The 21744-nt window shown below is 48.7% G+C and overlaps 1 protein-coding gene across 3 annotated transcripts; it reads left to right on the plus strand.

Annotated features, from left to right (window-relative positions):
- The first annotated feature begins 362 nt into the window (after positions 1-362).
- On the plus strand, positions 363-13796 carry Fbrs (fibrosin). 3 transcript variants are annotated; one of them, XM_031388402.1, is made up of 18 exons: positions 363-1877; positions 2170-2346; positions 3101-3136; positions 3227-3256; positions 5318-5366; positions 5456-5756; positions 7074-7375; positions 7577-7779; positions 7898-7942; positions 8138-8233; positions 8474-8542; positions 9371-9400; positions 9777-9848; positions 10189-10306; positions 10398-10478; positions 11509-11592; positions 11729-11936; positions 12035-13042. In XM_031388402.1, the coding sequence occupies exons 1-18, from the start codon at positions 1428-1430 to the stop codon at positions 12627-12629; spliced, it is 2946 nt and encodes a 981-aa protein (XP_031244262.1). In that variant the 5' UTR covers positions 363-1427; the 3' UTR covers positions 12630-13042. The 3 variants fall into 3 exon arrangements, with proteins under 3 accessions (XP_031244262.1, XP_031244263.1, XP_031244261.1); XM_031388401.1 differs by having other exon boundaries at positions 364-1877; positions 2167-2346; positions 12035-13796; XM_031388403.1 differs by lacking the exon at positions 7898-7942 and having other exon boundaries at positions 2167-2346; positions 12035-12913.
- The last annotated feature ends 7948 nt before the right edge of the window (positions 13797-21744 follow it).

Consider the following 21744-nt stretch of genomic DNA (forward strand, 5'->3'; position numbering starts at 1 on the left):
CCGATCCGCCCAAAGACGGGCAGAAGGCACTAGCGCCATGCGCTTGCGCGAAATACCAACAAGCCAAAAGACAGACCCTACACCGAGGACAGCCTAAGGCCGACCAATGGCCCGCTGCCTGCCACTTCAGGCACCACCTCCCAGGGCCCCGCACCGTCGTTCAGTAGATGGCCAATAAACAGAGAGCAGGAAGAGGCGGGTGGCCTAGGGACCGCTCCAAACACCTACTCCGGACCAGTCCAGTCACAAGACCGGGGAGGGCGGGGCTAACCTGACAACCCAATCCGACATCTGAAGGCGGTTACATCCGGCACTCCCGCGACTTTGGCTCCGCCCTTTGCATTGACGTATACTTGCTAACCTATAAACGACAGAGCCTCGGAGGGAGGGGGAAAGAGGCGGAGAGAGGAAGGAGGCGTTGGCTGAGGAGGAAGAGGGAGGAGGGGCAGGGAAGTTCTGGTGGAGAAGAAGCCGAAGACTCCAAAGAAGACAGCAGGAGGATTCGGTGGAGTTCCTCGCTGCCCAGCGGCCTTTCCGGATCCTTCTAGTTACAAGGCAGTTAGGAACGGAGGAAAGGAGGAAGAGTCTTTTATGTCGGAGGACAGAGAGAGAAGCTCTATCCGTCACCGTTGCCTCACATCCGGGACTTTGGAAGACAGGCTCCGCCCCCTTGCACCTTTCAAGGCTACGGGAGGCGTAGACCGCTTTAAATCTCCTTAAAGGGGTGGGTACCGAACTCGGCCGACTCCAACGCCAGCCTTAAAGGGGACAGCCGAAGCTGACAAACAACTCCGGTTGGAAGAATTGGGGCGAGTGGAGTTTTCCTACCTCCTGCCCCGCGCAAGAAGTTCATTAAATTCATCTTAAAGGGGAAGTGACAGCTTGTGAAGGGCTAGAAACTTAACAACGCTCTTCTAAAAGGAAGGACTGGCTGTTTGAAGGCCTCTGGACTCTTTAAAGGGGTGGCCTCTTTCAGCCGGAGGACTGAAGACACTTTTAAAGGGGAGGTCGTGCTTTCCGCCCCTTTTAAAGGGGTGGTCCTTCCTCTTCCTCTGGGAGACTTGCCTCGACCCCTGGCACGGGGCCGCCACCGCGCTAGACCAGCCGGACACGGTGGAGTCGTCTTAAAGGGGCCGGGGGCTGGACAATTTGAGGCCTCGCCTTAAAGGGACGGCCGCCCAGTTTTAGTCGTCGCGGCCCCGCCAGCCCTACAGGGGGGGCCTTCAGGCTTGTCGCCCCGGGGGCGGCGCCGGCTCTCTGGGCCTTGGCCTTGGGGCAAGCCAGGGGACAGCGGATCCTGTTTTAAAGAGGAAGCCGGAGCTCTCTCGTCCCTGTGCAAGCGCAGGCGCCGCGCTCGCGACCCGGGGCCTGTGGACAGGCCGCTTCGGGCCCCGCCGCCTCCGGATGCGGCGCTGAGGGCCGTCACCATGGAGACGGCCGCGGCCCCAGGCCCGGGCTGGGCAGCTGAAGGGGAGCGGCGACGAAGACGCTGCTCGCGGCGAGACCGTGATCGGGAGCAGCGGCGCCGCCGAGGTCCAGGCGGTGACGCGCCCCGGGCCTTGTTGGCCGCCCCGCGAGGCTCTTCATCCTCCTCGTCACCGCCGCCGCCCGCCCGTCCCTGGTCGTCAGCTTCATCTGGAGAGCGGCCTGGGGGCCTAAGACGGCGGCGGCCCCGACCCAGGCCTCGACCCCCGAGACCGCGAGCTCGGAAGCGGCCTGCCGGTTCGGGCAGCCGCGGAGAGGAAGACGAGGAGGAGGAGGAAGAGGGTGGCGCAGACGACGGAGAAGCCGAAGAGGAGCCTGAAGAGGAGGAGGAGGAGGAAGACTTGATCGATGGTTTTGCCATCGCTAGCTTTGCCAGTCTTGAGGCCTTGCAGGTGTGCCCTAATGGGATTTGGGGGTCTTTGGGAGGTGGGTCAGAAGGGCAGAGAGGAGGATATAACCCTTAGAGAGGATGGGGTTGAGGGGGCAGTGGTGACACCCCAAACCAGAGCAACCGGCTCCTCTTGCCAGGCTTCTGCCCCACCCTGGGGTGGGAGGAGGTAGATCGTCTCTGGGGACTACCTAGGTTACCCAGCTTGAGAGGCATTTGAGTAACTTGGTCACCCTTAAAGAGTTGGGGAGCTTTTCTTTCTCCAACCACATTTCCACCACCTCTTCTACCAGAAGGATGCATCTCTTCAGCCCCCAGAACGACTGGAACATCGGCTGAAGCATTCTGGGAAACGGAAGAGGGGGGGCTCCAGTGGGGCCACTGGGGAGCCAGGAGACAGCTCAGACCGTGAGCCTGGCCGACCTCCTGGGGATAGGCCCCGAAAATGGCCCAATAAGCGAAGAAGGAAAGAGGTGAGCTTGTCCCAGATCCCAGTCCTTCAGATTTCTCAGTCAGAATATCACTCATGTAGATCGACGACTGTCATGAGCATCACAACTACCAATCCTAAACAGTAATCCCAGTTTATAGGAGCAATGAGAAAGGCAGAACAAATTGGACAGCAGCCCCATCTCCAATCCAGGTCTGAAAGACTTAACTACAGTCAAACTCACTTGCTTTTGCTTGTGCTATGTATACTACAAACATGCTGACAATTCAAGAGATATATCAAAGACAGCTGAATTATAAATAAGATAGATGTCCTGCCCTTTCCTCTAGCTGGTGGTAGCCTAAGGGGAAAGAAACAGCCAACAAGCAAAGGCGTAGACTAGCGTGAGCAGCTGTACAAGGCAGTGATCTGGGAGAGATCTAGGCAAAGTGCTACAGAAACCCACATGAGGAAGCCACTACTCATTCTGTCTGGGGGATGGGCAGAGGGTTGCGGTTAGGGAAAGCCCCCTAGAGTGTCGTGGGCCCCAAAGTAGTCAGAAGTTTGCTGAGGAAAGAAGTGAAGAAAAGTTGTTTTGAATAAAGTTTAAGATTTGAGAATCTAGTGTATTAAGAAAATAGTAAGATGGTTAGCAGTGGAGGTGGGAAGTAGACAAACTAGAAAGCATGGTGGAGAGTAGCTTTTAAGTGCCCTTGAATGTCTTGCTGGGAGTTGTGGCTTTGTACAGTTGCCTGGTCAGTCAGCCTCCCTTACTTCTGGACTCTGGTCTTTCTCAGGCCTTCTCCCGTCACTCTCTGGAAGCTGGATATATAGTAAGTGTTATCTACTTGTAATGGCCCATCCCTTCCCTGTTGGGTCCCTCTCTTCTTCTATCTCCTGATATCTTTCTCTTTCCTTCTCAGTGTGACGCAGAAAGTGATCTGGATGAGAGGGTGAGTGGGGCTAGACTTGGGTGGGCACTGTTGCGGGGGTTTAAGCAAGCAGCCTGCAGTTTAAAGAGCTCCCACAAGCAGCAGACAGCCTTCCTAAATGGGAACATTGGTGTATTGAACCAGAATTAAGTTTTGAGGAGGAAGGGGGGAAGAAAAGGTGTTGGGGTGAGGGTAAGGCCACAGTGTCCTTGTGTTTTGAGGGGTTAGTTCTCCTTCTAGCATCGGGTGGAACTCAAGTCATCAGGCTCCACAAGTGCTTTTATCTGCTGAGCTATCTTGCTGACCCTGGGGTTTTTTTTGTTTGTTTGTTTGTTTTTATTTTTTGGTTGTTGGTTGGTTTTGTTTGATTTGAGTGTTTGTTTGGTTGTTCTGTGTTTTTAATTTTGTGTGTGGGTGTTTTGTCTGCATGTATGTCTGCATCACCTGTGTGCAGTGCCTGAGAAGGCCAGAAGAGGGTATCAGATCCCCAGGAACTGGACGATTGTGAGCCTCCCTGTAGGTGGTAGGAGTTGAACCTGGATCTTCTGGAAGAGCAGCCAGGGCTCTTAACTGCTGATCTGTCTCTCCAAACATGTCACACACACACACACACACACACATACACACACCCGACCCATTGTTTTTAATGATGAACATGGCTAGGTCATCAGAGAATCAGCCAGGTCAGTTAGTCTGGAAACCTTCTCAGAACCTTTTAAGCCTCTGCTAGCTTTTTACAGGAGTCCAAAGTGAGTCTGGAACTGAATGGTCCTTCCTGTGGCCACCAGCATTTTTTGTATAATTAGAGTCTTGCAATGAGGACATCAGACCATTGGTTGATCAGTGCAGATGCTCATCTTGGAGAGCTCTTTCAGTTTCTCATTAGTGATTGCTGGAAAATACTGTGCCCTTGAAGGTAATGTTCTACTCCTTTACTCCCATAAATAACTACATTTATACTCCTTGATGTTTGTCTTTCTTTTTCCTTCTCAAAGTTTTTAGAAAGTGATTATGGTGAGCTAAAGGGTTGTGGTCTACCTACGGGGCTGGGGTCACTATCTTGGTTTTTTTGTTTTTTCAAGACAGGGTTTCTCTGTGTAGCCTTGGCTGTCCTGGAACTCACTCTGTAGACCAGGCTGGCCTCGAACTCAAAAATCAGCTTGTCTCTGCCTCCCAAGTGCTGGGATTAAAGGCGTGCGCCACCACCACCCGGCTCCAATTTTAACTAATTCTTGCCACATGAGAATAGGGGACTGTGGTCAAAGGCCTTCATCTGTGTTTTAACATGGACTTTCCAACTCTGAGACTATCATCAGTTTTAAGGTTTTGGCTTGTCTGTTTCATTTTGTCTTTGTTTGTTTGTTTTTTGTTAATTTTTTTTTTCAAGACAGGGTTTCTCTGTATAACCCTGGCTGTCCTGGAACTCACTCTGTAGACCAGGCTGGCCTCGATCTCAGAAATCCACCTGTCTCTGCCTCCCAAGTGCTGGGATTAAAGGCATGCGCCACCACCGCCTACCTTTTTGTTAAAGATTATTTTATTAGGACCAGGCATAATGATGTGCACCTTGAATCCTAGCACTCAGGAGGCAAAGGCAGGCAGGTCTCTGAGTTTGAGACCAGACAAGACTCTGTGTGTGTGTGTGTGTGTGTGTGTGTGTGTGTGTGTATATTTGAGACCCTATCTCAAAATAGGCAAAAATATTATTTTATTGCTTTTTAATTGTGTATATATGTCTATATGAGTGAATATAGATGCCTGCAGAGACCAGAGGAATCAATTTCCCCTGAAACTTGAGTTACAGGCTGTTGTGAGCTACCTGACATGGGTACTAGGAATCTAACTTGGGTCTTCTGAACAGAAATAAGCAGTCCTAACCACTTAGCCATTTCTGCAGCTCTCCAGCAGTTAGTCTTAGTTGACATTGCTGTCATCTTTGCCATGTCTGGCACAGTAGAATTTTGGCCTCAGTGGCCCACTCCCTTCTTAAGTCTCCTAAAGCCAACATTCCAATAGATCATAGCTAGGCTGATGCAATAAACAGGCTTAAAACCCTAACCTTTCCCTGCCTTTCTCTCCCAGGTCTCCGATGATGACCTCGACCCTTCCTTTACTGTCTCAACCAGCAAAGGTTGGTCCTAAGGGCTGGGATGGAAGCAGGAAGGAGAAACGGGTGAGCATGAACCACTGCTAAGCATGTCTACCATCCTGCACTTACAGCCTCGGGTCCTCATGGCACCTTCAATGGGAACTGTGAAGCAAAACTGTCTGTGGTCCCTAAAGTGTCGGGCCTGGAGCGGAGCCAAGAGCAGCCCCCGGGGCCCGACCCGCTGCTAGTGCCTTTCCCCCCAAAGGATCCACCACCTCCACCAGCCCCTCGGCCTCCTGTCTCATCCCCTTCACCCTTACCAGCTACCCCCAGTCTGCCACCCCCACCCCAGCACCAGCTGCAGCTTCGGGTCTCACCCTTCAGCCTCCGAACTTCTCCCTATGGCAGCAGCCTGGACCTCAGCACCGGCAGGTGAGTGTGTAGGGTCCGGTCTGGTTTGGAAAGACTACATTTATAACTATGTATTCTATGTAGACATGGGAAGAGGCTGACCTGGGAGAGGATTCTGAGATTGGAAAGTTTGAGTGACACTGGGTAAAATAAACTTAAAGAGATTACTGCAGGACTTCCCTCAGTCCTTTAATACATTCATGTATAGGGCAGTTCAGTTTGTGCCTTTTTGTAGCTGTATATGCTGGTGAGAACTTTGTGTAATGTACATCTGCCACAGATAATGTTCTTGGAAACATACTTTGGGAAGTGCTAACTTGATGATTAATAATGCTGACCTTAGTGTCAGTCAGACCTGGATTCAGACTGGCTACTTACTGGGTGTGTGATTTTTGACAAGTCGCTTGACCTCTTTGAACCTCAATTTCCTCTTTCTTATGAGATGAAATAATAATAGTACCTCTTTCTCAAAGCTATTTTGAGGATTGATTCTGAGTAAAAGCAGTGTTTCCCAAAGTGTGTACATACATCATTAGCAAAACATGGGATGATTTCAGGTCTTGCCTTGGTAAACTCTAAAATAGGCAAAGTTAGTTGCTATAGGAAAATATAGTTAATACCTTATCTTCTTGATTGTACATGTTACCACTTAGACAAAAAAGTGAGTTATGTTCTAGAAAAGAATTGGTATAGTACAGATGGTTGCATGGCTACAGTAACACTGGGGAATGTGGTGCGACATGTTGGAGACTTATGTTGACTCGTAGAGCCAATGCCAGCAGTTGGTCTACAGTAAGTACTCATTAAGGGTTAAGAATTAATAACTCTACTGTTACCGGTTCTTCATTGTTGTTTGTCTTCATCATCATTGTTGTTATTGAGAAAACTAAGGCTCAGAGAGGGGCAGTGACTTGCTCAAGGTCACCCAGGTTGTTCATGGCAAGATGGGCATGGAGTTGAGGATACATGAGTAATAGGATAGGATAATGTGGTACTGCTTCTATTATCTTAGGGTGGTGACTCTGGTGGCCCATTGTAATTAAGCATCAAAATGAATGCTCAGTTTTATACTGTGGTTGAGTCAGAAAAAAGAAAGTCATATGGCAAGTAATGACAGAAACATCTTTGTGAAAACTTGATCTAAAGAGAAGGGGTTGCTGGGTGTGGGAGGAATCTCATCCTGAGCCGGGGTTCTCTGCAGGGAGTCCCTGGGGGCCAAGTTCTACCATCTCCCATGTTGGAGAACCGAGGCCACATCACCACCCAGGCTTCTGACCCACCTCCTGTTAGAGCTAGCACCTCCCACCCCCTCACTCATCTCCCCACTTCTCTCCCCAGCTCTTCACGGCCGCCCCCCAAGGCCCCGGCCCCTCCCGTGGCTCAGCCTCCCCCCTCATCATCCTCTTCGTCCTCCTCCTCCTCATCTGCCTCCTCCTCGTCCGCGCAGCTCACCCACCGGCCCCCGACGCCCTCACTGCCCCTGCCTCTGTCCACCCACAGCTTTCCTCCCCATGGGTTGCGCCCACCACCACCACCCCACCACCCTTCCTTGGTCTCCCCTGGCCCCACCTTGCCCCCACCCCCACCTCTGCTGCAGGTGCCAGGGCACCCTGGGGCCTCAGCTGCTAACGCCCTTTCTGGTGAGTTTGGGGTCCTGGCAGGGTGGAATGGTGGGGGGCCATGGCCCCAAGGATGGGCTCAGTTGGCTTTGGCAGGAACCAAGGGCCTGTGGAGGGAGTGGCTCAAGGCTAAAGGGAAGGCCAGTCACCTTGGCCCAAAGAGGCTGACAGATATTAAAGAGGCACCAGATATTAAAGCCTTCTTCCCCTCCCCTCCCACAGAGCAGGACCTGATCGGCCAGGACCTGAACTCACGCTACCTGAATGCCCAGGGTGGCCCTGAGGTGGTGGGAGCAGGGGGCTCGGCCCGGCCCCTGGCCTTCCAGTTCCACCAGCACAACCACCAGCACCAGCATACCCACCAGCACACCCACCAGCACTTCACTCCCTACCCCCCGGGCCTGCTGCCTCCCCACGGCCATATGGTGAGCTCCTCCTTGGGCTGCTGATGAGGCTCAGAGGCCTAAGGGAAGGTGTCTCCTACAGGGGAAGGAAGACCCTGGCCCCCTGACTGGCAGCTTACTCTTCCCTTCTCTTCCCTAGTTTGAGAAATACCCAGGAAAGATGGAAGGCCTTTTCCGACATAATGTGAGTGTGTGTGAGGGTGTGTGAAGTGTGGGAATGTATGTATCAGTGGAGTCCAGTCTTCAGCTCCAAAAGCAAGAACCCTGAGCTTGGGAAAGCTCCTTGGGGTGTTAGGGTGGAGACTAAAGAACTAATGGGTAGACCAGACCTGGGCTGCATCTCCACTCCCTGCTTGGACTAGTGCCCTTCTCTCCACAGCCCTACATGGCCTTCCCTCCCGCTGTGCCCGGGCTCCCTCCGGGTCTCCCACCAGCTGTCTCCTTTGGCTCCCTGCAGGGGGCCTTCCAGCCCAAGGTGAGCTCCTAATCCAGAGACAACTACTACCTCACATCCCTGTAAACAACCTGGAACCCTGGACCTTTTTCCCATTCCCTAAAATGTTTCTAGCCCCCTGCCCTCCCTTCTGGACCCAAGTTTTTGCAAAGCCATGATCCCTCTCTTGATCCATATTCCAGCTTAGTTCTAGACCCCTTTTTAACTTGGTACTGGCTCTCCTGTCTGATCCCTACACTCCCCTTCACTCCCCTTTCCCAGAACACGAACCCTGAGCTGCCACCAAGACTGGGGCCAGTGCTGAGCGGGCTCCCCCAGAAGGGGACACAGGTGAGGGGGGGCAGGGCAGGTCCTGGGGGAGTTGGAAAGTATGTTGAGGGAGAGCCGAATTGACTAGAGAAGGGTGAGTTCTTGGCTCTTCCTTACAATCCACCCTCAGGTGTCTAAAGAGAGAACTTTTGTATAACAGGTCTCCTCAGGCATGAGGAATAGAAGGTTGATGACATTGTCCCAAGGATGAATTAATAGAGCAGTAGTTTTGTATTTTAGTTTTGTTTGGTGTGATACTAGATATCAAACCTAAGGCCTCACACATGTATCTACCACTGAGTTATAGCTCTAGCAAGACTGATTTTTTTTGTAGGGGTTTTCAAATGTAAATCACAGAATTTTTCCCAGATAACATCATACCCAGAAGCCCTGTCCATGGAAAGATAGACTTACCTTTATAAAGTTACCAAAGTCTTCCCCTACGCCTCACATGGCTCAGACCCCAGGGCTCTGAGAACACTGTGAGGAAAAGTACAGGACATGTTTCCTGAAGGGTACACTAAAGTTTTCTAGCTCCCTTAAAAGGCTCCTCCCCTCGGGGTTTCCATGTATGGAACCATTAGAGGACAGATGCTTCTCTGGTAGAGAAACCTGTCCTACGTAGCCATCCCAGCAGGGCACAACCCTAGGATCTTGCTCAGAAACCTAATACAGAAAGAGCCATACTTATAGTGGGGGGAAATATGGGAAAGGAATTTTGACACTGCCAAGGATGGTTTGAGGGAGCCGTAGTGACAGGGAAATTGTGGGAACAGTGCTGTAAAGATTTGACACTTGGGTCAGTAAACAGATCTGAATCTCCTCCAATCTCTCCTTTACCATCCCCAGATCCCTGATCATTTCCGGCCACCTTTGAGGGTGAGTTTGGTGAGGATCTCAGGCTGCATGAGGCTGGGGGCTGGTTTCAGGGTGTTTGGCTATGGTTGGTGGGATCCTGCTTGGGAAAAATTAAGTTCAAGATGTGAAGGCAGCCAGGTGTAAAACAATAGAAAGTACAGGGCTTTTAAATCACAGCCTGGGCTTAGATATACCTGGCCATGGGACCTTGGGCAAAGCAGTTTATCTCTCTGAGCCTCAGTTTCCTTAGGCTATAAGATTAAGCTGGTCATCCCTCAGTTGTAGGGATGATGATTGAGGATGCTGTGTGGCAAGGCTGGGCCCAGGGCCAGACCTGGGATGGGTGATAAGTGAACATTTTTCCTTCCCTTTCCCTTTGGTCATCCTGGGGCGACAGAAACCAGGAAAATGGTGTGCCATGCACGTTCGTGTGGCTTACATGATCCTGAGACACCAGGAAAAGATGAAGGTACTGGGGCTGGAGGGCTCGGGAGAGTGGGTCTGAGAGTCAGGGGTTGTCTGAACTTGGGTAATGACCTTCAACAAAGTTCATTTTCTCCTGTCTCATCACTGGTAGCAGTTCTATAGCACCTGGATTCTCTGCCTGGTTAATGGAATAGTTAGAGAAGATGCTAAAAGATGTAGTAGAAAGCACTGAGGTCTCCTTTGGTGCCAGCCAGCTCTTGCAGAGAAGCTAGTGGTAAAAGAGCTAAGAGCCAGGGATGACCTAAGAATAACAGGATAAAAAGGGGTAGAAAATCTAGACCAGACCTAGCTCCTCACTGGCCCTCCCCCTATGTCCTGTGCAGGGTGACTCCCACAAGCTTGACTTTCGGAATGACCTCCTACCCTGCCTTCCGGGGCCCTATGGGGCCCTGCCCCCTGGGCAGGAGCTCTCCCACCCGGCCTCCCTCTTCACTGCGACTGGTGAGTCTAGCCAGCCCTCTCAGAGCCTATGACCCAATGTCCACCTTGCTCTCACTCATCCTCATCAGACTCTCCCTCTTCTCTGCCCCAGGAGCCGTCCATGCTGCAGCCAATCCTTTCACGACAGCTCCTGGGGCCCATGGACCCTTCCTGAGCCCCAGTACCCACATTGGTAAGAGCCAAGAGAATGTTGGACTTCCTATGCCCTGTTCTTAACATGGAGGTAGAGGTGGAAACCAGACCTAAGAGACAACTCAAGTTGGGTAGATAGGATTCTATTTACTACTTTCTGACCTTAGTCAGTTACTCTCCCTACTCTGAGCTGTGTGGTTCCCTCTTCTGTGGAATGAGTGTGGAAAGGCAGGATGGGTCCCACTCTGCTGGTTGGACTCCTATCTCTGAAATATCCAGTGATAGAGGATAGTGTTTCACCTGGGAGAGAATGGAGAAGGAAGGCTGTGCAGGCCCAGGACATCGAGGTCATTGCCCTAGGAGACTTGAAAGTTTCCAGGGGAGATTCAAGGGTGGGGGGAAAAAAGTTGAATCCCAGGTCAACTTTCTGGCCTATAAAGACTGAGGTTCCCACATAGGGGTAGACTAGTTAATTCTGACAGATTTGTGATAAGTATGAAGTTAGAATGAGCCTGAGAAGGTATTTCAGATAGGGTGAAGCCAGCACAAGTCTTCGGGCTAGTAGTTTGCTAGCAGAATTGAGAGCTGCTAAGAGGTCTTGGGTATCTGGATTGGGGGTAGACTTTTAAAATCAGAGAGGCCACAGGTTGATGGTACCACTTTATAGCTAGATGCCTTTGGGCAAGTCATTTCACCTTTCTGAGCCTGTTTTATCACTTGAAAATGGGAACTGTCCTTTATACTCCAGGAGATTGTGCAGTGTCTGGCCTGACTCAAGAAATAAGTGCCCAGTACATGGTTGTTAAAGCTGAGTCACTAAGATAAGAGCTGGTTAGAAATACCTTTAATCCCAACACTGGGGGAGGTAGAGGCAGGTGGATATCTATGAGTTCCAGGCCAGCCAGAACTATATATAGTGAGACCCTATTTCAAGGAGTAAATAACAAAAGAACTAAGTCACTAAGTGTTCTAGCCTCATTACTGACTTGCCTCTTCCCCACCGGTTTTTTGGGCCCACTCAAAGTTGGCTTGCCCTGTGCTCTCTGACCAGTCCCCCTTTTTTCCCACAGATCCCTTTGGGCGTCCCACAAGCTTCGCCTCCTTGGCTGCTCTCTCCAACGGGGCCTTTGGAGGCCTGGGCAGCCCCACATTCAGTGAGTGCTGGGTAGAATGGGGAATGAAGGGTAGGGGCTGTAACAGTGGGGCTATGGGCTCAAGCTGGGCCTGTGATGCTCTCTCTGTAGAGCATCCTCTCAGCCCCTGTCACTCTCTACTTTACCTTCTACTCAGACTCCAGCGCCGTCTTTGCCCAGAAGGAAAGCCCAGGAGCCCCACCAGCCTTTGCTTCCCCACCAGACCCGTGGGGCCGCCTGCATCGCAGTCCTCTTGCCTTTCCTGCTTGGGTCCGACCCCCTGAAACTGCCCGGACACCAGGCTCAGATAAGGAGCGACCTATGGAGCGAAGAGAGCCCTCTGTCACCAAGGAGGAGAAGGACAGGTATGTCCTCTACACAACTGCCACCTAACCCACTCCACTGCCGTCAGCCACAGGAATTCCTTCACTCTGCCCCCTTGTGCTCTCTCCCTCTCCACCAGGGACCTCCCTTTCTCACGGCCCCAGCTTCGAGTGTCTCCTGCCACTCCTAAGGCCAGGGCTGGCGAGGAAGGAGCCCGGCCAGCCAAAGAGTCTGTGCGGGTAAAAGAAGAGCGGAAGGAAGAGGCTGCTGCTGCTGCCGCCGCCGCTGCCGCCGCCGCAGCTGCTGCTGCAGCCGCTGCTGCCGCCGCTGCTGCAACCACTGGGCCTCAAGGTCTTCACTTGCTTTTGGAGAGGCCCAGGCCACCCCCTTTTCTTGGCCCTAGTCTGCCAGAGCGCTGTGCAGGCTTCCCAGAGCCAACCTGGTTGGCAGGGCCCCCACGCCTGGCCAGGCCACCACGCTTCTATGAGGCAGGTGAGGAGTTGACTGGACCAGGGGCCATGGCTGCTGCCCGCCTCTATAGTCTAGACCCTGCTCATCCACTGCTATACAGCCGTTTGGCTCCTCCACCACCACCTACTGCAACTCCAGGAACCCCTCACCTTCTCAGCAAGACCCCACCCGGAGCCCTTTTAGGAGCACCACCACCTCTTGTGCCCGCCCCCCGGCCCAGTTCCCCACCTAGGGCCCCTGGCCCAGCCCGGGCTGACAGGTGAGGAGAGGTGAGGGGCAGGGGCAAAGCTCCACCCCCTTTCCCCATACCTTGTGACAAAAGTCCTAGGGCTGAAGTTTTTAAGCCAGGGTTGGAAGGCAAAGGTCACAATTTCATGGTCATCTCTGAAGTCATGGACCTGGGAATGGAATCCCCAGCCCCCGCAAGTATCTCGTGGACTGTGGGGTCATGGGAGGACAGAGGTCACAAGCCTCTACAGAGAAGTGTGTGCTTGTGCATGAGGGGGTCATTTCAGAGGTTATGGCTCATGACCTAAGGTGCACCAATGCCCCCTCTAAGGGCCTCTAGGCCCTTGGCCTGCCTCCCCAAGGGCTCACTAAGCCAGAGGCCAAAGTGCCCCCCTCCCTTTCACCTACCACCCAAGTTCTCGTGCCCTCCGAGGGCTGAGGAAGGAGGAACTAAAGGAATAGGGGTTCCGTGTACATATTTATCACCCCTTCCACAAATCCCCCAGACCTTTTGTACATTTTTACAGGGGTGCCCCTCCCTATAATCCCCTTCCTGGTTAATTAAATCCTCAGACTGGTGCTGTGTTCCTAGCCTCTGGCCTCTCTGTAGGGGTAGGGTGTCCCAGGGGAAGAGCCTGGAGAGGACAGGCAGGAACCCAGGGCTTGACCCTGGGTATGTGGGATCCAGAAGGAGGTAGACCAACAGGGAAAGGGACCTAGAATCTAAGCTGGAGGGAAGGGCAATAGTACCTGGCTGTCAGCCCAGGTTTCTCTAGACTTGTTCCTATTAATTCTGTGTGGCCCACAGCTCTAAAAAGGCTCAGCCTTTAAGCTTCAGATTCCACCTCTTAATGGCTAAGTCCCTACCACCACCCCATTTCCAAGTGCCCCCAGGATTCCTGGGCCCTGTTCCACAGAAACCTGTCCCAAACTAAGGGAGGGAGAGGTGGCCAGAGAAGGTCACCGTGAAACACACACCAAAGAAGGGGGTTGGTTCAGGGGTGGGCAACACAGGCAGCTTCTTTAGCAGCCTCCCAGCAGCAGCCCCAGCCTTCCCAAAGCAGCAGCACCTCCAGGCTGGGGCCCCAAATAGAAGGCAGGGCTCAGTTTAACAAAACCATAACGTTGACTTTTTCCCCAGTGGGGCTTATTCTGTAACATGACTTGCGAATATTTATATAAAAATGAGTGTTACAATGAGATACCCCCTATCCTCCGGCTCCTCTTTCAGTCTGTGTGAGTTGTCTGTCATGGGTTGCACTGGGTCCCAGAATGAGGAAGGAATGAGGACAATATTGACCGTGTCCTGATCAAGGGTTCCCCTGCCTCCCTCCTACCTGGGGAGCTCTGCTACTTTGGGATGGGTGAGTTGGTTAATGATGGGTGTTGGTGTTTTTCAAATACATTCAATTCAAACAATGCAGAAAGACATTGAACCATCCCCAGGGGTAGCCACGATTTGGTGTGTGTTCTCTTTCTGTTTATCTGTACATATATGTTAGAAAAGATTAATACTTTTTATAGATACATTGTCTTTTGCCAAAACATTGTCAGTACAAAACAAACACGTGAACACAAAGTTCAGAGGAAAAATACCTCATAATCCCAACTCAGAAATCCACTACTTAAAGACAGATGTATAGCTACAGTGTACTTACATATAATAATAAAGACAGATGTATGGCTGGGCATGGTTAATCTCAGCACTCTGGAAGCAGAGGCAGGTGGATTTCTGAGTTGAGGCCAGCCTGGTTTACAAAGTGAATTCCAGGGCAGACAGAGCTACAGTGTAAGACTCTACCTCCAAAACAAAACAAAACCCTTGGTGTGGGACTGGAGAGACGGTTCAGAGCACTTGGCTGCAAGAAACGGCATGGTGATACATGCCTTTATTCAAGCAAGCCTAGTCTGCATGGATAATTCTAGGCCAGCCAGAGACTGGCTCTAGTGAGACTGTCTCAAAACAAAACATTTGCTGTTCTTTGAATGGAGCTAGATTCAACTGCCAGTACCCATGATGCTCACAACCACCCGCAACTCTAGTTCCAGGAGATCCATTGACCTCTTCTGGCTTCTGAGAGCATCAGCTATATATGTGGTGCAGATATATGCATGCAAATAAAACACTCATATACTATTTTTTTATCCTTAAACAAAATGTTGTGAAAACTTGGGCTGAAGAATGGTGGCTCAGTAGTTTAGAGTACTTGTTAGTCCTACAGAGGACTTTGGTTTGATTTCCAGCATCTACATGTGGGCTCATAGCAATCTGTAACTTCAATTCCAGAAGATCTATTGCCCTCTTCTGATCCCCTCAAGCACCAGGCATGCACGTGGTACACATCAATCCCTGTAGGCAAACGTTAGTACACACAAAAATCTTTTTTTAAATGTATGATTAAAAAAAAAAAAAAACTAGCCAGTCATGGTAGCACACTGCCTTTACTTCCAGTACTTGAGAGGCAGAAACAGGCAGATCTCTTGAGTTCAAGACCAGCCTAGTCTACAAAGAGAAACTCTCAAAAATTAAGATGTAAGTGGAGGCACATGCTTTTAATCTTAGAACTTGGGGGGCAGAGGTGACAGTTCTCTTGTGTTCAGAGACCCTGACACAAAACATTAAAAGCAAATAAATAAGTAAAACCAACACTTAGGAAGCAAAGGCAGGAAATATGGGTTCACAGCCACCATGGCTGCACAGTTAAATAGCAAGGAAAAGTGACAAGGTGGAGATAGAGTTCACTGGTAGAATGCTTCTCCAGCATATGCAAAGCCTTGGGTTGGAAGGATCCTTAGTACCTGTAAAACAAGTTAGGGAAGATATGCTTCAAAGGTAAAGAAAATTAGAAACCTGAGGGCATGTAGTGATAGAGGAAAAATACAAAACTACACACTGATTCAGAAAACCACTGTTCTCAGATCTTGATTCCTCCAGTTATTTTTCTGACTGCTTGGAATGTTTTGAAAGGGGAGATTGATCCTGTGAACCAGTTTGTAACCTCCATTCTATACTTAGCTTGTTTTTTCATGTTCAAGCATGGTCTTACTAAGTTACTCACCCCAAGCTGGCCTTTGTCATCTTGCCTTTACCCTCCAAGTGCAGGGATTATAGGTTTTGGCCAGCATATTTGATTTAATAAAATACCTACCAGGGTATGCCCAACCTTTCTGAAGTGTCTTCCCACATACACTTGTGATATCCCCTGTGGTGTGCTCTCATATGCCTGATTTCCACCTCCCCCTTTTTCTACCTCTCACCAGCACCCAACTCAATGAGCTGCCTTTTTTCCTGTAAACCACTATTGACTCCATCCATTGTGCAGAACACTAAACTAGTAGCAGGGGACAGGATAAGCAAACCCTAGCCTACCTGGCACTTGGCATTCTGTTAATAAGAAAAGACCAACAAACATACTGTGTGAAGAAAATTAAAGCACTTTGTGTATGCCTAGTGCTCCAGGAGGCCAGAAGAGGATGTTGGATTCTCTGAACCTGGAGTTAGGATAGCTGTGAGCTGCCATGTGGGTGTTGAGAATGCAAAGAATTTAAGAGCTGCCTTTTTTTATCTAGCCTCCTAGCCACCAGCCCCATTGATTTCTCTTTGCAAGCTTCGATCCATGCTCAGGGCAACTCCAGAAAGAATTGTCAGTATTTAAGGAAAACTAGGCCCGAATTAATTCCCATAGAGAGGCTGCTAGAACAAGGAAGTGGACTTTGCTAGAACAAGCCCAGCACAGTAGCTATTATAAACATTAAGATGCCAGGGCAGTGCATTGTGTGTTACTAGTGTGCCAGTGGTGGTGTGCCAGTAGTGGTGCATGTGTTAGTCTCAGCACTGGGGAGACAGAGCCAAGCAGACCTCTATGAGTTTGCAGCCAGCTTAGTCTATAAAAAAAGGTCTAGTTCAGCCAGAACTACACAGAGAAACTGTCGAGAAATAAACAAACAAAAAGGCTAAGAATATTTGGGGGCTGTTGAGATGGCTCCACAATTCAGAGCACAGGTTTAGCATATACTTGTAATCCCTGCACTGCCGAGACAGAAGCAGGGAGATGTCTTGGGTTCAATTCCAGCATGGTCTATACAGAAATTTCCAGGATAACCAGGGCTACACAGAAACCATAACAAAAAACAAATAGAAAGAGGCTGCTCTTCCAGAAGGCCCAGGTTCTATTCCTAGCACCTACATGCCAGCTTACACTCATCCGTAACTTTTTCTGGCCTCCGGGGGCACCAGAAAGGAATATGGCAGGCGCACAGAGGACAAACATTCAGGCAAAACACCACACAGTACTAGGTATGGTAACACACTGCCTTTAATCTTGGGAGGCAGAAACACAGATCTCTTGAGTTGGAAGCCAGCCAAAACTACATGAGACTGTGTGTGTGCGCGTGCGCGCGCGCGTGAGCATGTGTGTGTGTGTGTGTGTGTGTGTGTGTGTGTGTGTGTGTGTGTGTGTGTGTGTAGGGGGGGGACAGATAGCAGTTTAGGGTACATGCTACTTTTCCAGAGTTTCATTCCCAGTATCACATCAGGTGGCATAGGTAATCTTTGGCCAACTTTGATGGTATACATCTTTAATCTGAGCATTTAGGAGGCACAGGCAGGGGGTCTTTGTGAATTCAAGGCCACCTGATTTACATAGTGAATGCGAAGACAGCCAAGACTACATAGTAAAACCTTGTAAAAAATTAAAAAAGTTTTTTAATTAAAAAAAATACAAATTTTAATTCTTATGCCGGGCATTGGTGGCACACACATTTAATCCCAGCACTTGGGAGGCAGAGACAGGAGGATTTCTGAGTTTAAGGCCAGCCTGGTCTACAGAGTTGAGTTTCCAGGACAGTCAGGGCTACACAGAGAAACCCTGTCTCAAAAAACAAACAAATTTTAATTCTTTTGAGACAATCTCTTCATAGCCCAAGCTGATTTCAAATTCCCAATCCTCTTGCCTTAAGTTCCCAATACCACCATATTCAGCTGATAACTATAAAATCTTCAGTCTTTGGGGTGGTGGGTTTTTTGTTTTGTTTTGTTATTTTTTGAGATTTATGTATATGAATGCTCTATATGCTTGTATGCTTGCATGACATAAGAGGCCATCTGATCTCATTATAGGTGTGTTGTTTTTAAACAAAATCTCAATTGTTCAGTTTTACAAATGAAGACTCAGGAGCCACCTGCTAGGGTAAAAGCCTGCTAGATCAGAGGCAGGAAAAGCACCCACCTGACCTTCCTCCTCAGCCTACATCCCAACAGGAATGCCCCACTGTCATGACACCTCAAACAACTTTCTTCAAACTTGGTCCCCCTCCCTTCTACTCCTGTGTCTCTATCTATTCTTCCAACTCTAATTATGGTTTTTTTCTTAATAATCCTGTGTTCAGCCCAGCGGTAGTGGCACACGCCTTTAATCCCAGCACTTGGGAGGCAGAGGCAGGCAGATTTCTGAGTTTGAGGCTAGCCTGGTCTACAGAGTGAGTTTCAGGACAGCCAGAGCTACACAGAGAAACCCTGTCTTGAAAAAAAATAAAAAATTGACTTTCTTGTCAATTGGTTGCTTACTCCAACTTCTGACCTATGGTTGACTTTATTTAATCCTGTTTAAATATTCAAGTAGAAAGCTCTTAGATTAAAAGTATGTGCTAAGGCTGAGCCATACCATGACTAAAAACAGTAAATAACACAATCTCTAGGTTCACAGTGTGATCAAATATCCTGCAATATAAATTGCTGTGAGCCACCATGTGGTTGCTGGGAATTGAACTTAGGACCTCTGGAAGAGCAGGCAGTAAAACTGCTGGGCCATCTCTCCAGCCCTGGGGTGGTATTTTTAGGACAGGATCTCACTATTTACATCATATAGTCTACTATATACTATAGTTTATGGCATATACTAGATAGACCAGGATGTTCTCAATCTCACAGAGATCCTGTTTCTGCCTTCCCAGTGCTGGAATTAAAAGCATGCATTACCATGCCTTGTCTGTAATCCTGAATCCAAAGCAATTTACTACTTGTTAATATTTTTATTTTGTGTGTATGGGTGTTTTTTTTATGCATGTATATTGTGCTCCCTGTGCATGCAGTGCTCTTGGAGACCACAAGAGAAGGCATCAGATCCCCTTAGACTGGAATTACAGATGTTTTTGAACTGTCATGTGGGTATTAGGAACCTGGGTCCTCTGGAAGAGCAGTCAGTGCTCTTAACTATTGAGCCATCATCCCTCTAGCCCCTGAACATTGTACTATGCCTGTGCTATGTCCTTATTTGTAAAATATAGGTTTTTGGTTTGTTTTTAAAACAGAATTACTTATAGGTTAGATGGCCTTGACCTCAATCTATAGCCCAGGGTGATCCTGAATAGCCTTTTTTTATCTATATGATAGGCTCTCCCATTATGTAGCTCTAGATGGCTTGGAACTCTCCATATAGACCAGGCTGGCCTTGAACCTGTAGCACCTCCATGCCTAGTTTTCCAGGGCTATGGTATATACTCAGGGATTTGTACTCTATAGAAAGGTACTAGACCAACTGAGCTAGATACATTCCTTCCTTGTTTGCTTTTTAGATGCTATGTATAGCCCATGTTGATATTGTTAAATTCCAGATTCTCCTGCCTCACCTCTCTAGTGCTGGGATTATAAACATCTGCCACTGTACCTAGTTCAAGTATTTAAGGAAAAAATTTTTTGAAGAGACTAAGGAGATAGCTCAGTAAAGATTTTGCTTGAGGACCAAAGTTCCATTTTTTTTCTTAAGATGTATTTATTTATTATATGTAAGTACACTGTAGCTGTCTTCACACACCCAAAAGAGGGCATCAGATCCTATTACATACAGATAGTTGTGAGCCACCATGTGGTTGCTGGGATTTGAACTCAGGACCTTCAGATGAGTAGTCAGTACTCTTAACCGCTGAGCCATCTCGCCAGCCCCCAAAGTTCAATTTCTAGAGCCTATATATTAGAAGAGCCTTGTAACACATGCCTTTAATGCCAGCACTCAAGAAGCAGGCAAATCTCTGAGTTTGAGTACAGACTGATTTACAAAGAGAGTTCCAAGACAGCCAGAGCTACATACCTGTCTGGAAAAAAAGAGAGAATTGAGGTCACTTCAGAACCAGACAGTAAAACTGTGTGGGTGGGTCTGAGTGAGTGACCTGAAGCTCAGCACAAAAGCAGACTGTTTTGACTCTTGCTTGTAACTAAAAGTGCAACTGTGTACCCCATACCAGGTGCTTTGGTATAGTCCTGGTTCAGAGTATTACAATGATAGACGATTAGAGTAAGCTGATGGAAGGAGGAGGGTTAGGGGTGGAGCCCACTCAGCAGAGTGTTTTACTCCATGAACGAGGTGAGTTCCATCCCCAGCACTACATCAAAGTAGATATATGAGAATGGAGAGATAGCTCAGCAATTAAGGGCACATACTGCAGTTCCAGAAGGACCATTTGGTTTGGTTCCTAACCCCCATGTCAAAGAGTTCACAACCACCTGTATCTCCAGCTCCTGGAGACCTGATGTCTCTGTATCTGTACTTTGTGAACATACACAAAATAATTTTTTAATGGCTAGAAGCATGCCTTAGTGGTTAAGAGTACTTAACTACTATTGCAGAGGATCCAGGTTCTGTTCCCAGCACCCACATGGAGGCTCACAACAGTCTTTATACTAGTACCAGGGAATCTGATGTCTTCTCTTCTGGTGCCAGACATGCACATGCATGCAGGCATATACACAATATACACAAATATATTTTTTCTAAATTTTACATTAAAAATATATGCAATAGTGAATGCTTCTAATTCTAGCACTAAGAGGTGTCAGGAGTTCAAGGTCATCCTCAGCTACATACTGTGTTCCAAGCCAGCAAAGGATATATGAGACAATGTAGGAGAGGGGATGATTAAAGGACTATAGAGATGGTTCAGCCATTAAGAGCATTTGTTGCTTTTGCAAAGGACATAGGTTCAGCTCCCAGCACTCATATATGTAGCAGCTCATAATCACCTGTAAGGCCATCCTGGTCAACATGGCAAGTTGCAGGCTAGCCAGGACTACATAGTGAAACCCAGTCTCCAAATAACTTTATAGTTCAAAAGTCAAATGACAACTTCAGATAAAATTCTTACATAATCCACCTAATCTTATAACTGGCTTCATTCACTTAGTATTATGGTATCAAGACTCATGCACATTATACCATCACTGCCTGGCTTCTTCTTTAAAACAAACAAACAAACAAACATTTATTTTATGTATAGGAGTACACGTTTTACTCTCTTCAGACATGCCAGAAGGTGGTATCAGATCCCATTACAGATGGTTGTGAGCCACCTAGTGGTTGCTGGGAATTGAACTCAGGACTTACGAAGAGCAGTCAGTGCTAACCACTGGCCCTGTTCTGCTTTATTTATTTTTAACTTTTTGTTTTTTAGAGACAGGGTTTCTCTGTATAGCCCTGGCTGTCGTGGAACTCACTCTGTAGACCAGGCTGGTCTCCAGCCTGCCTCTGCCTCCCAAGTGCCGCCTGGCTCTGCTTTATTTTATTTTATTTTTGGTTTTTCGAGACAGGGTTTCTCTGTGTAGCCCTGGCTGTCCTGGAACTCACTCTATAGACCAGGCTGGCCTCGAACTCAGAAATCTGCCTGTCTCTGCCTCCCAAGTACTGGGATTAAAGGCGTGTGCCACCACTGCCTGGCTATGCTTTATTTTGTGAGAGGGAATTTGCACTTCAGCTAGGCTGGCTGGCCAGCACAGAGCTGGGATGCAGCTATGTGTGGTAGGAATCCAAATTCAGGTCTTCATGTTTGTCAGCAGGTGCTCTACTCACTGACACACCTACCCAGTGCCACATTTTTTTTTTTGAAACACGGTCTCATGTAAGCCAGACTAGCCTTGAATTTGCTGTGTAGTTGAGGATGATTTTGAACTCCTACCCCCTCCTTGCTCTACCTCTTGACTTCTGAGATAACCACTACACCCACCTGTTAATTGTTTTAATTGTAATAGCTTTGAACTCATCATGTCATCTGCTTCCCATGTGCTGTAATTACAGACATGAGCTACTTGTGCTTTAAGATGGAGTTTTTTGTTGGATTTTAACATAAAATTTTTCACTTGTTTTATGTAAGTGGGTGTTTTGC

Source organism: Mastomys coucha, unplaced genomic scaffold (assembly GCF_008632895.1).
Source record: "Mastomys coucha isolate ucsf_1 unplaced genomic scaffold, UCSF_Mcou_1 pScaffold21, whole genome shotgun sequence".
Taxonomy (NCBI): domain Eukaryota; kingdom Metazoa; phylum Chordata; class Mammalia; order Rodentia; family Muridae; genus Mastomys; species Mastomys coucha.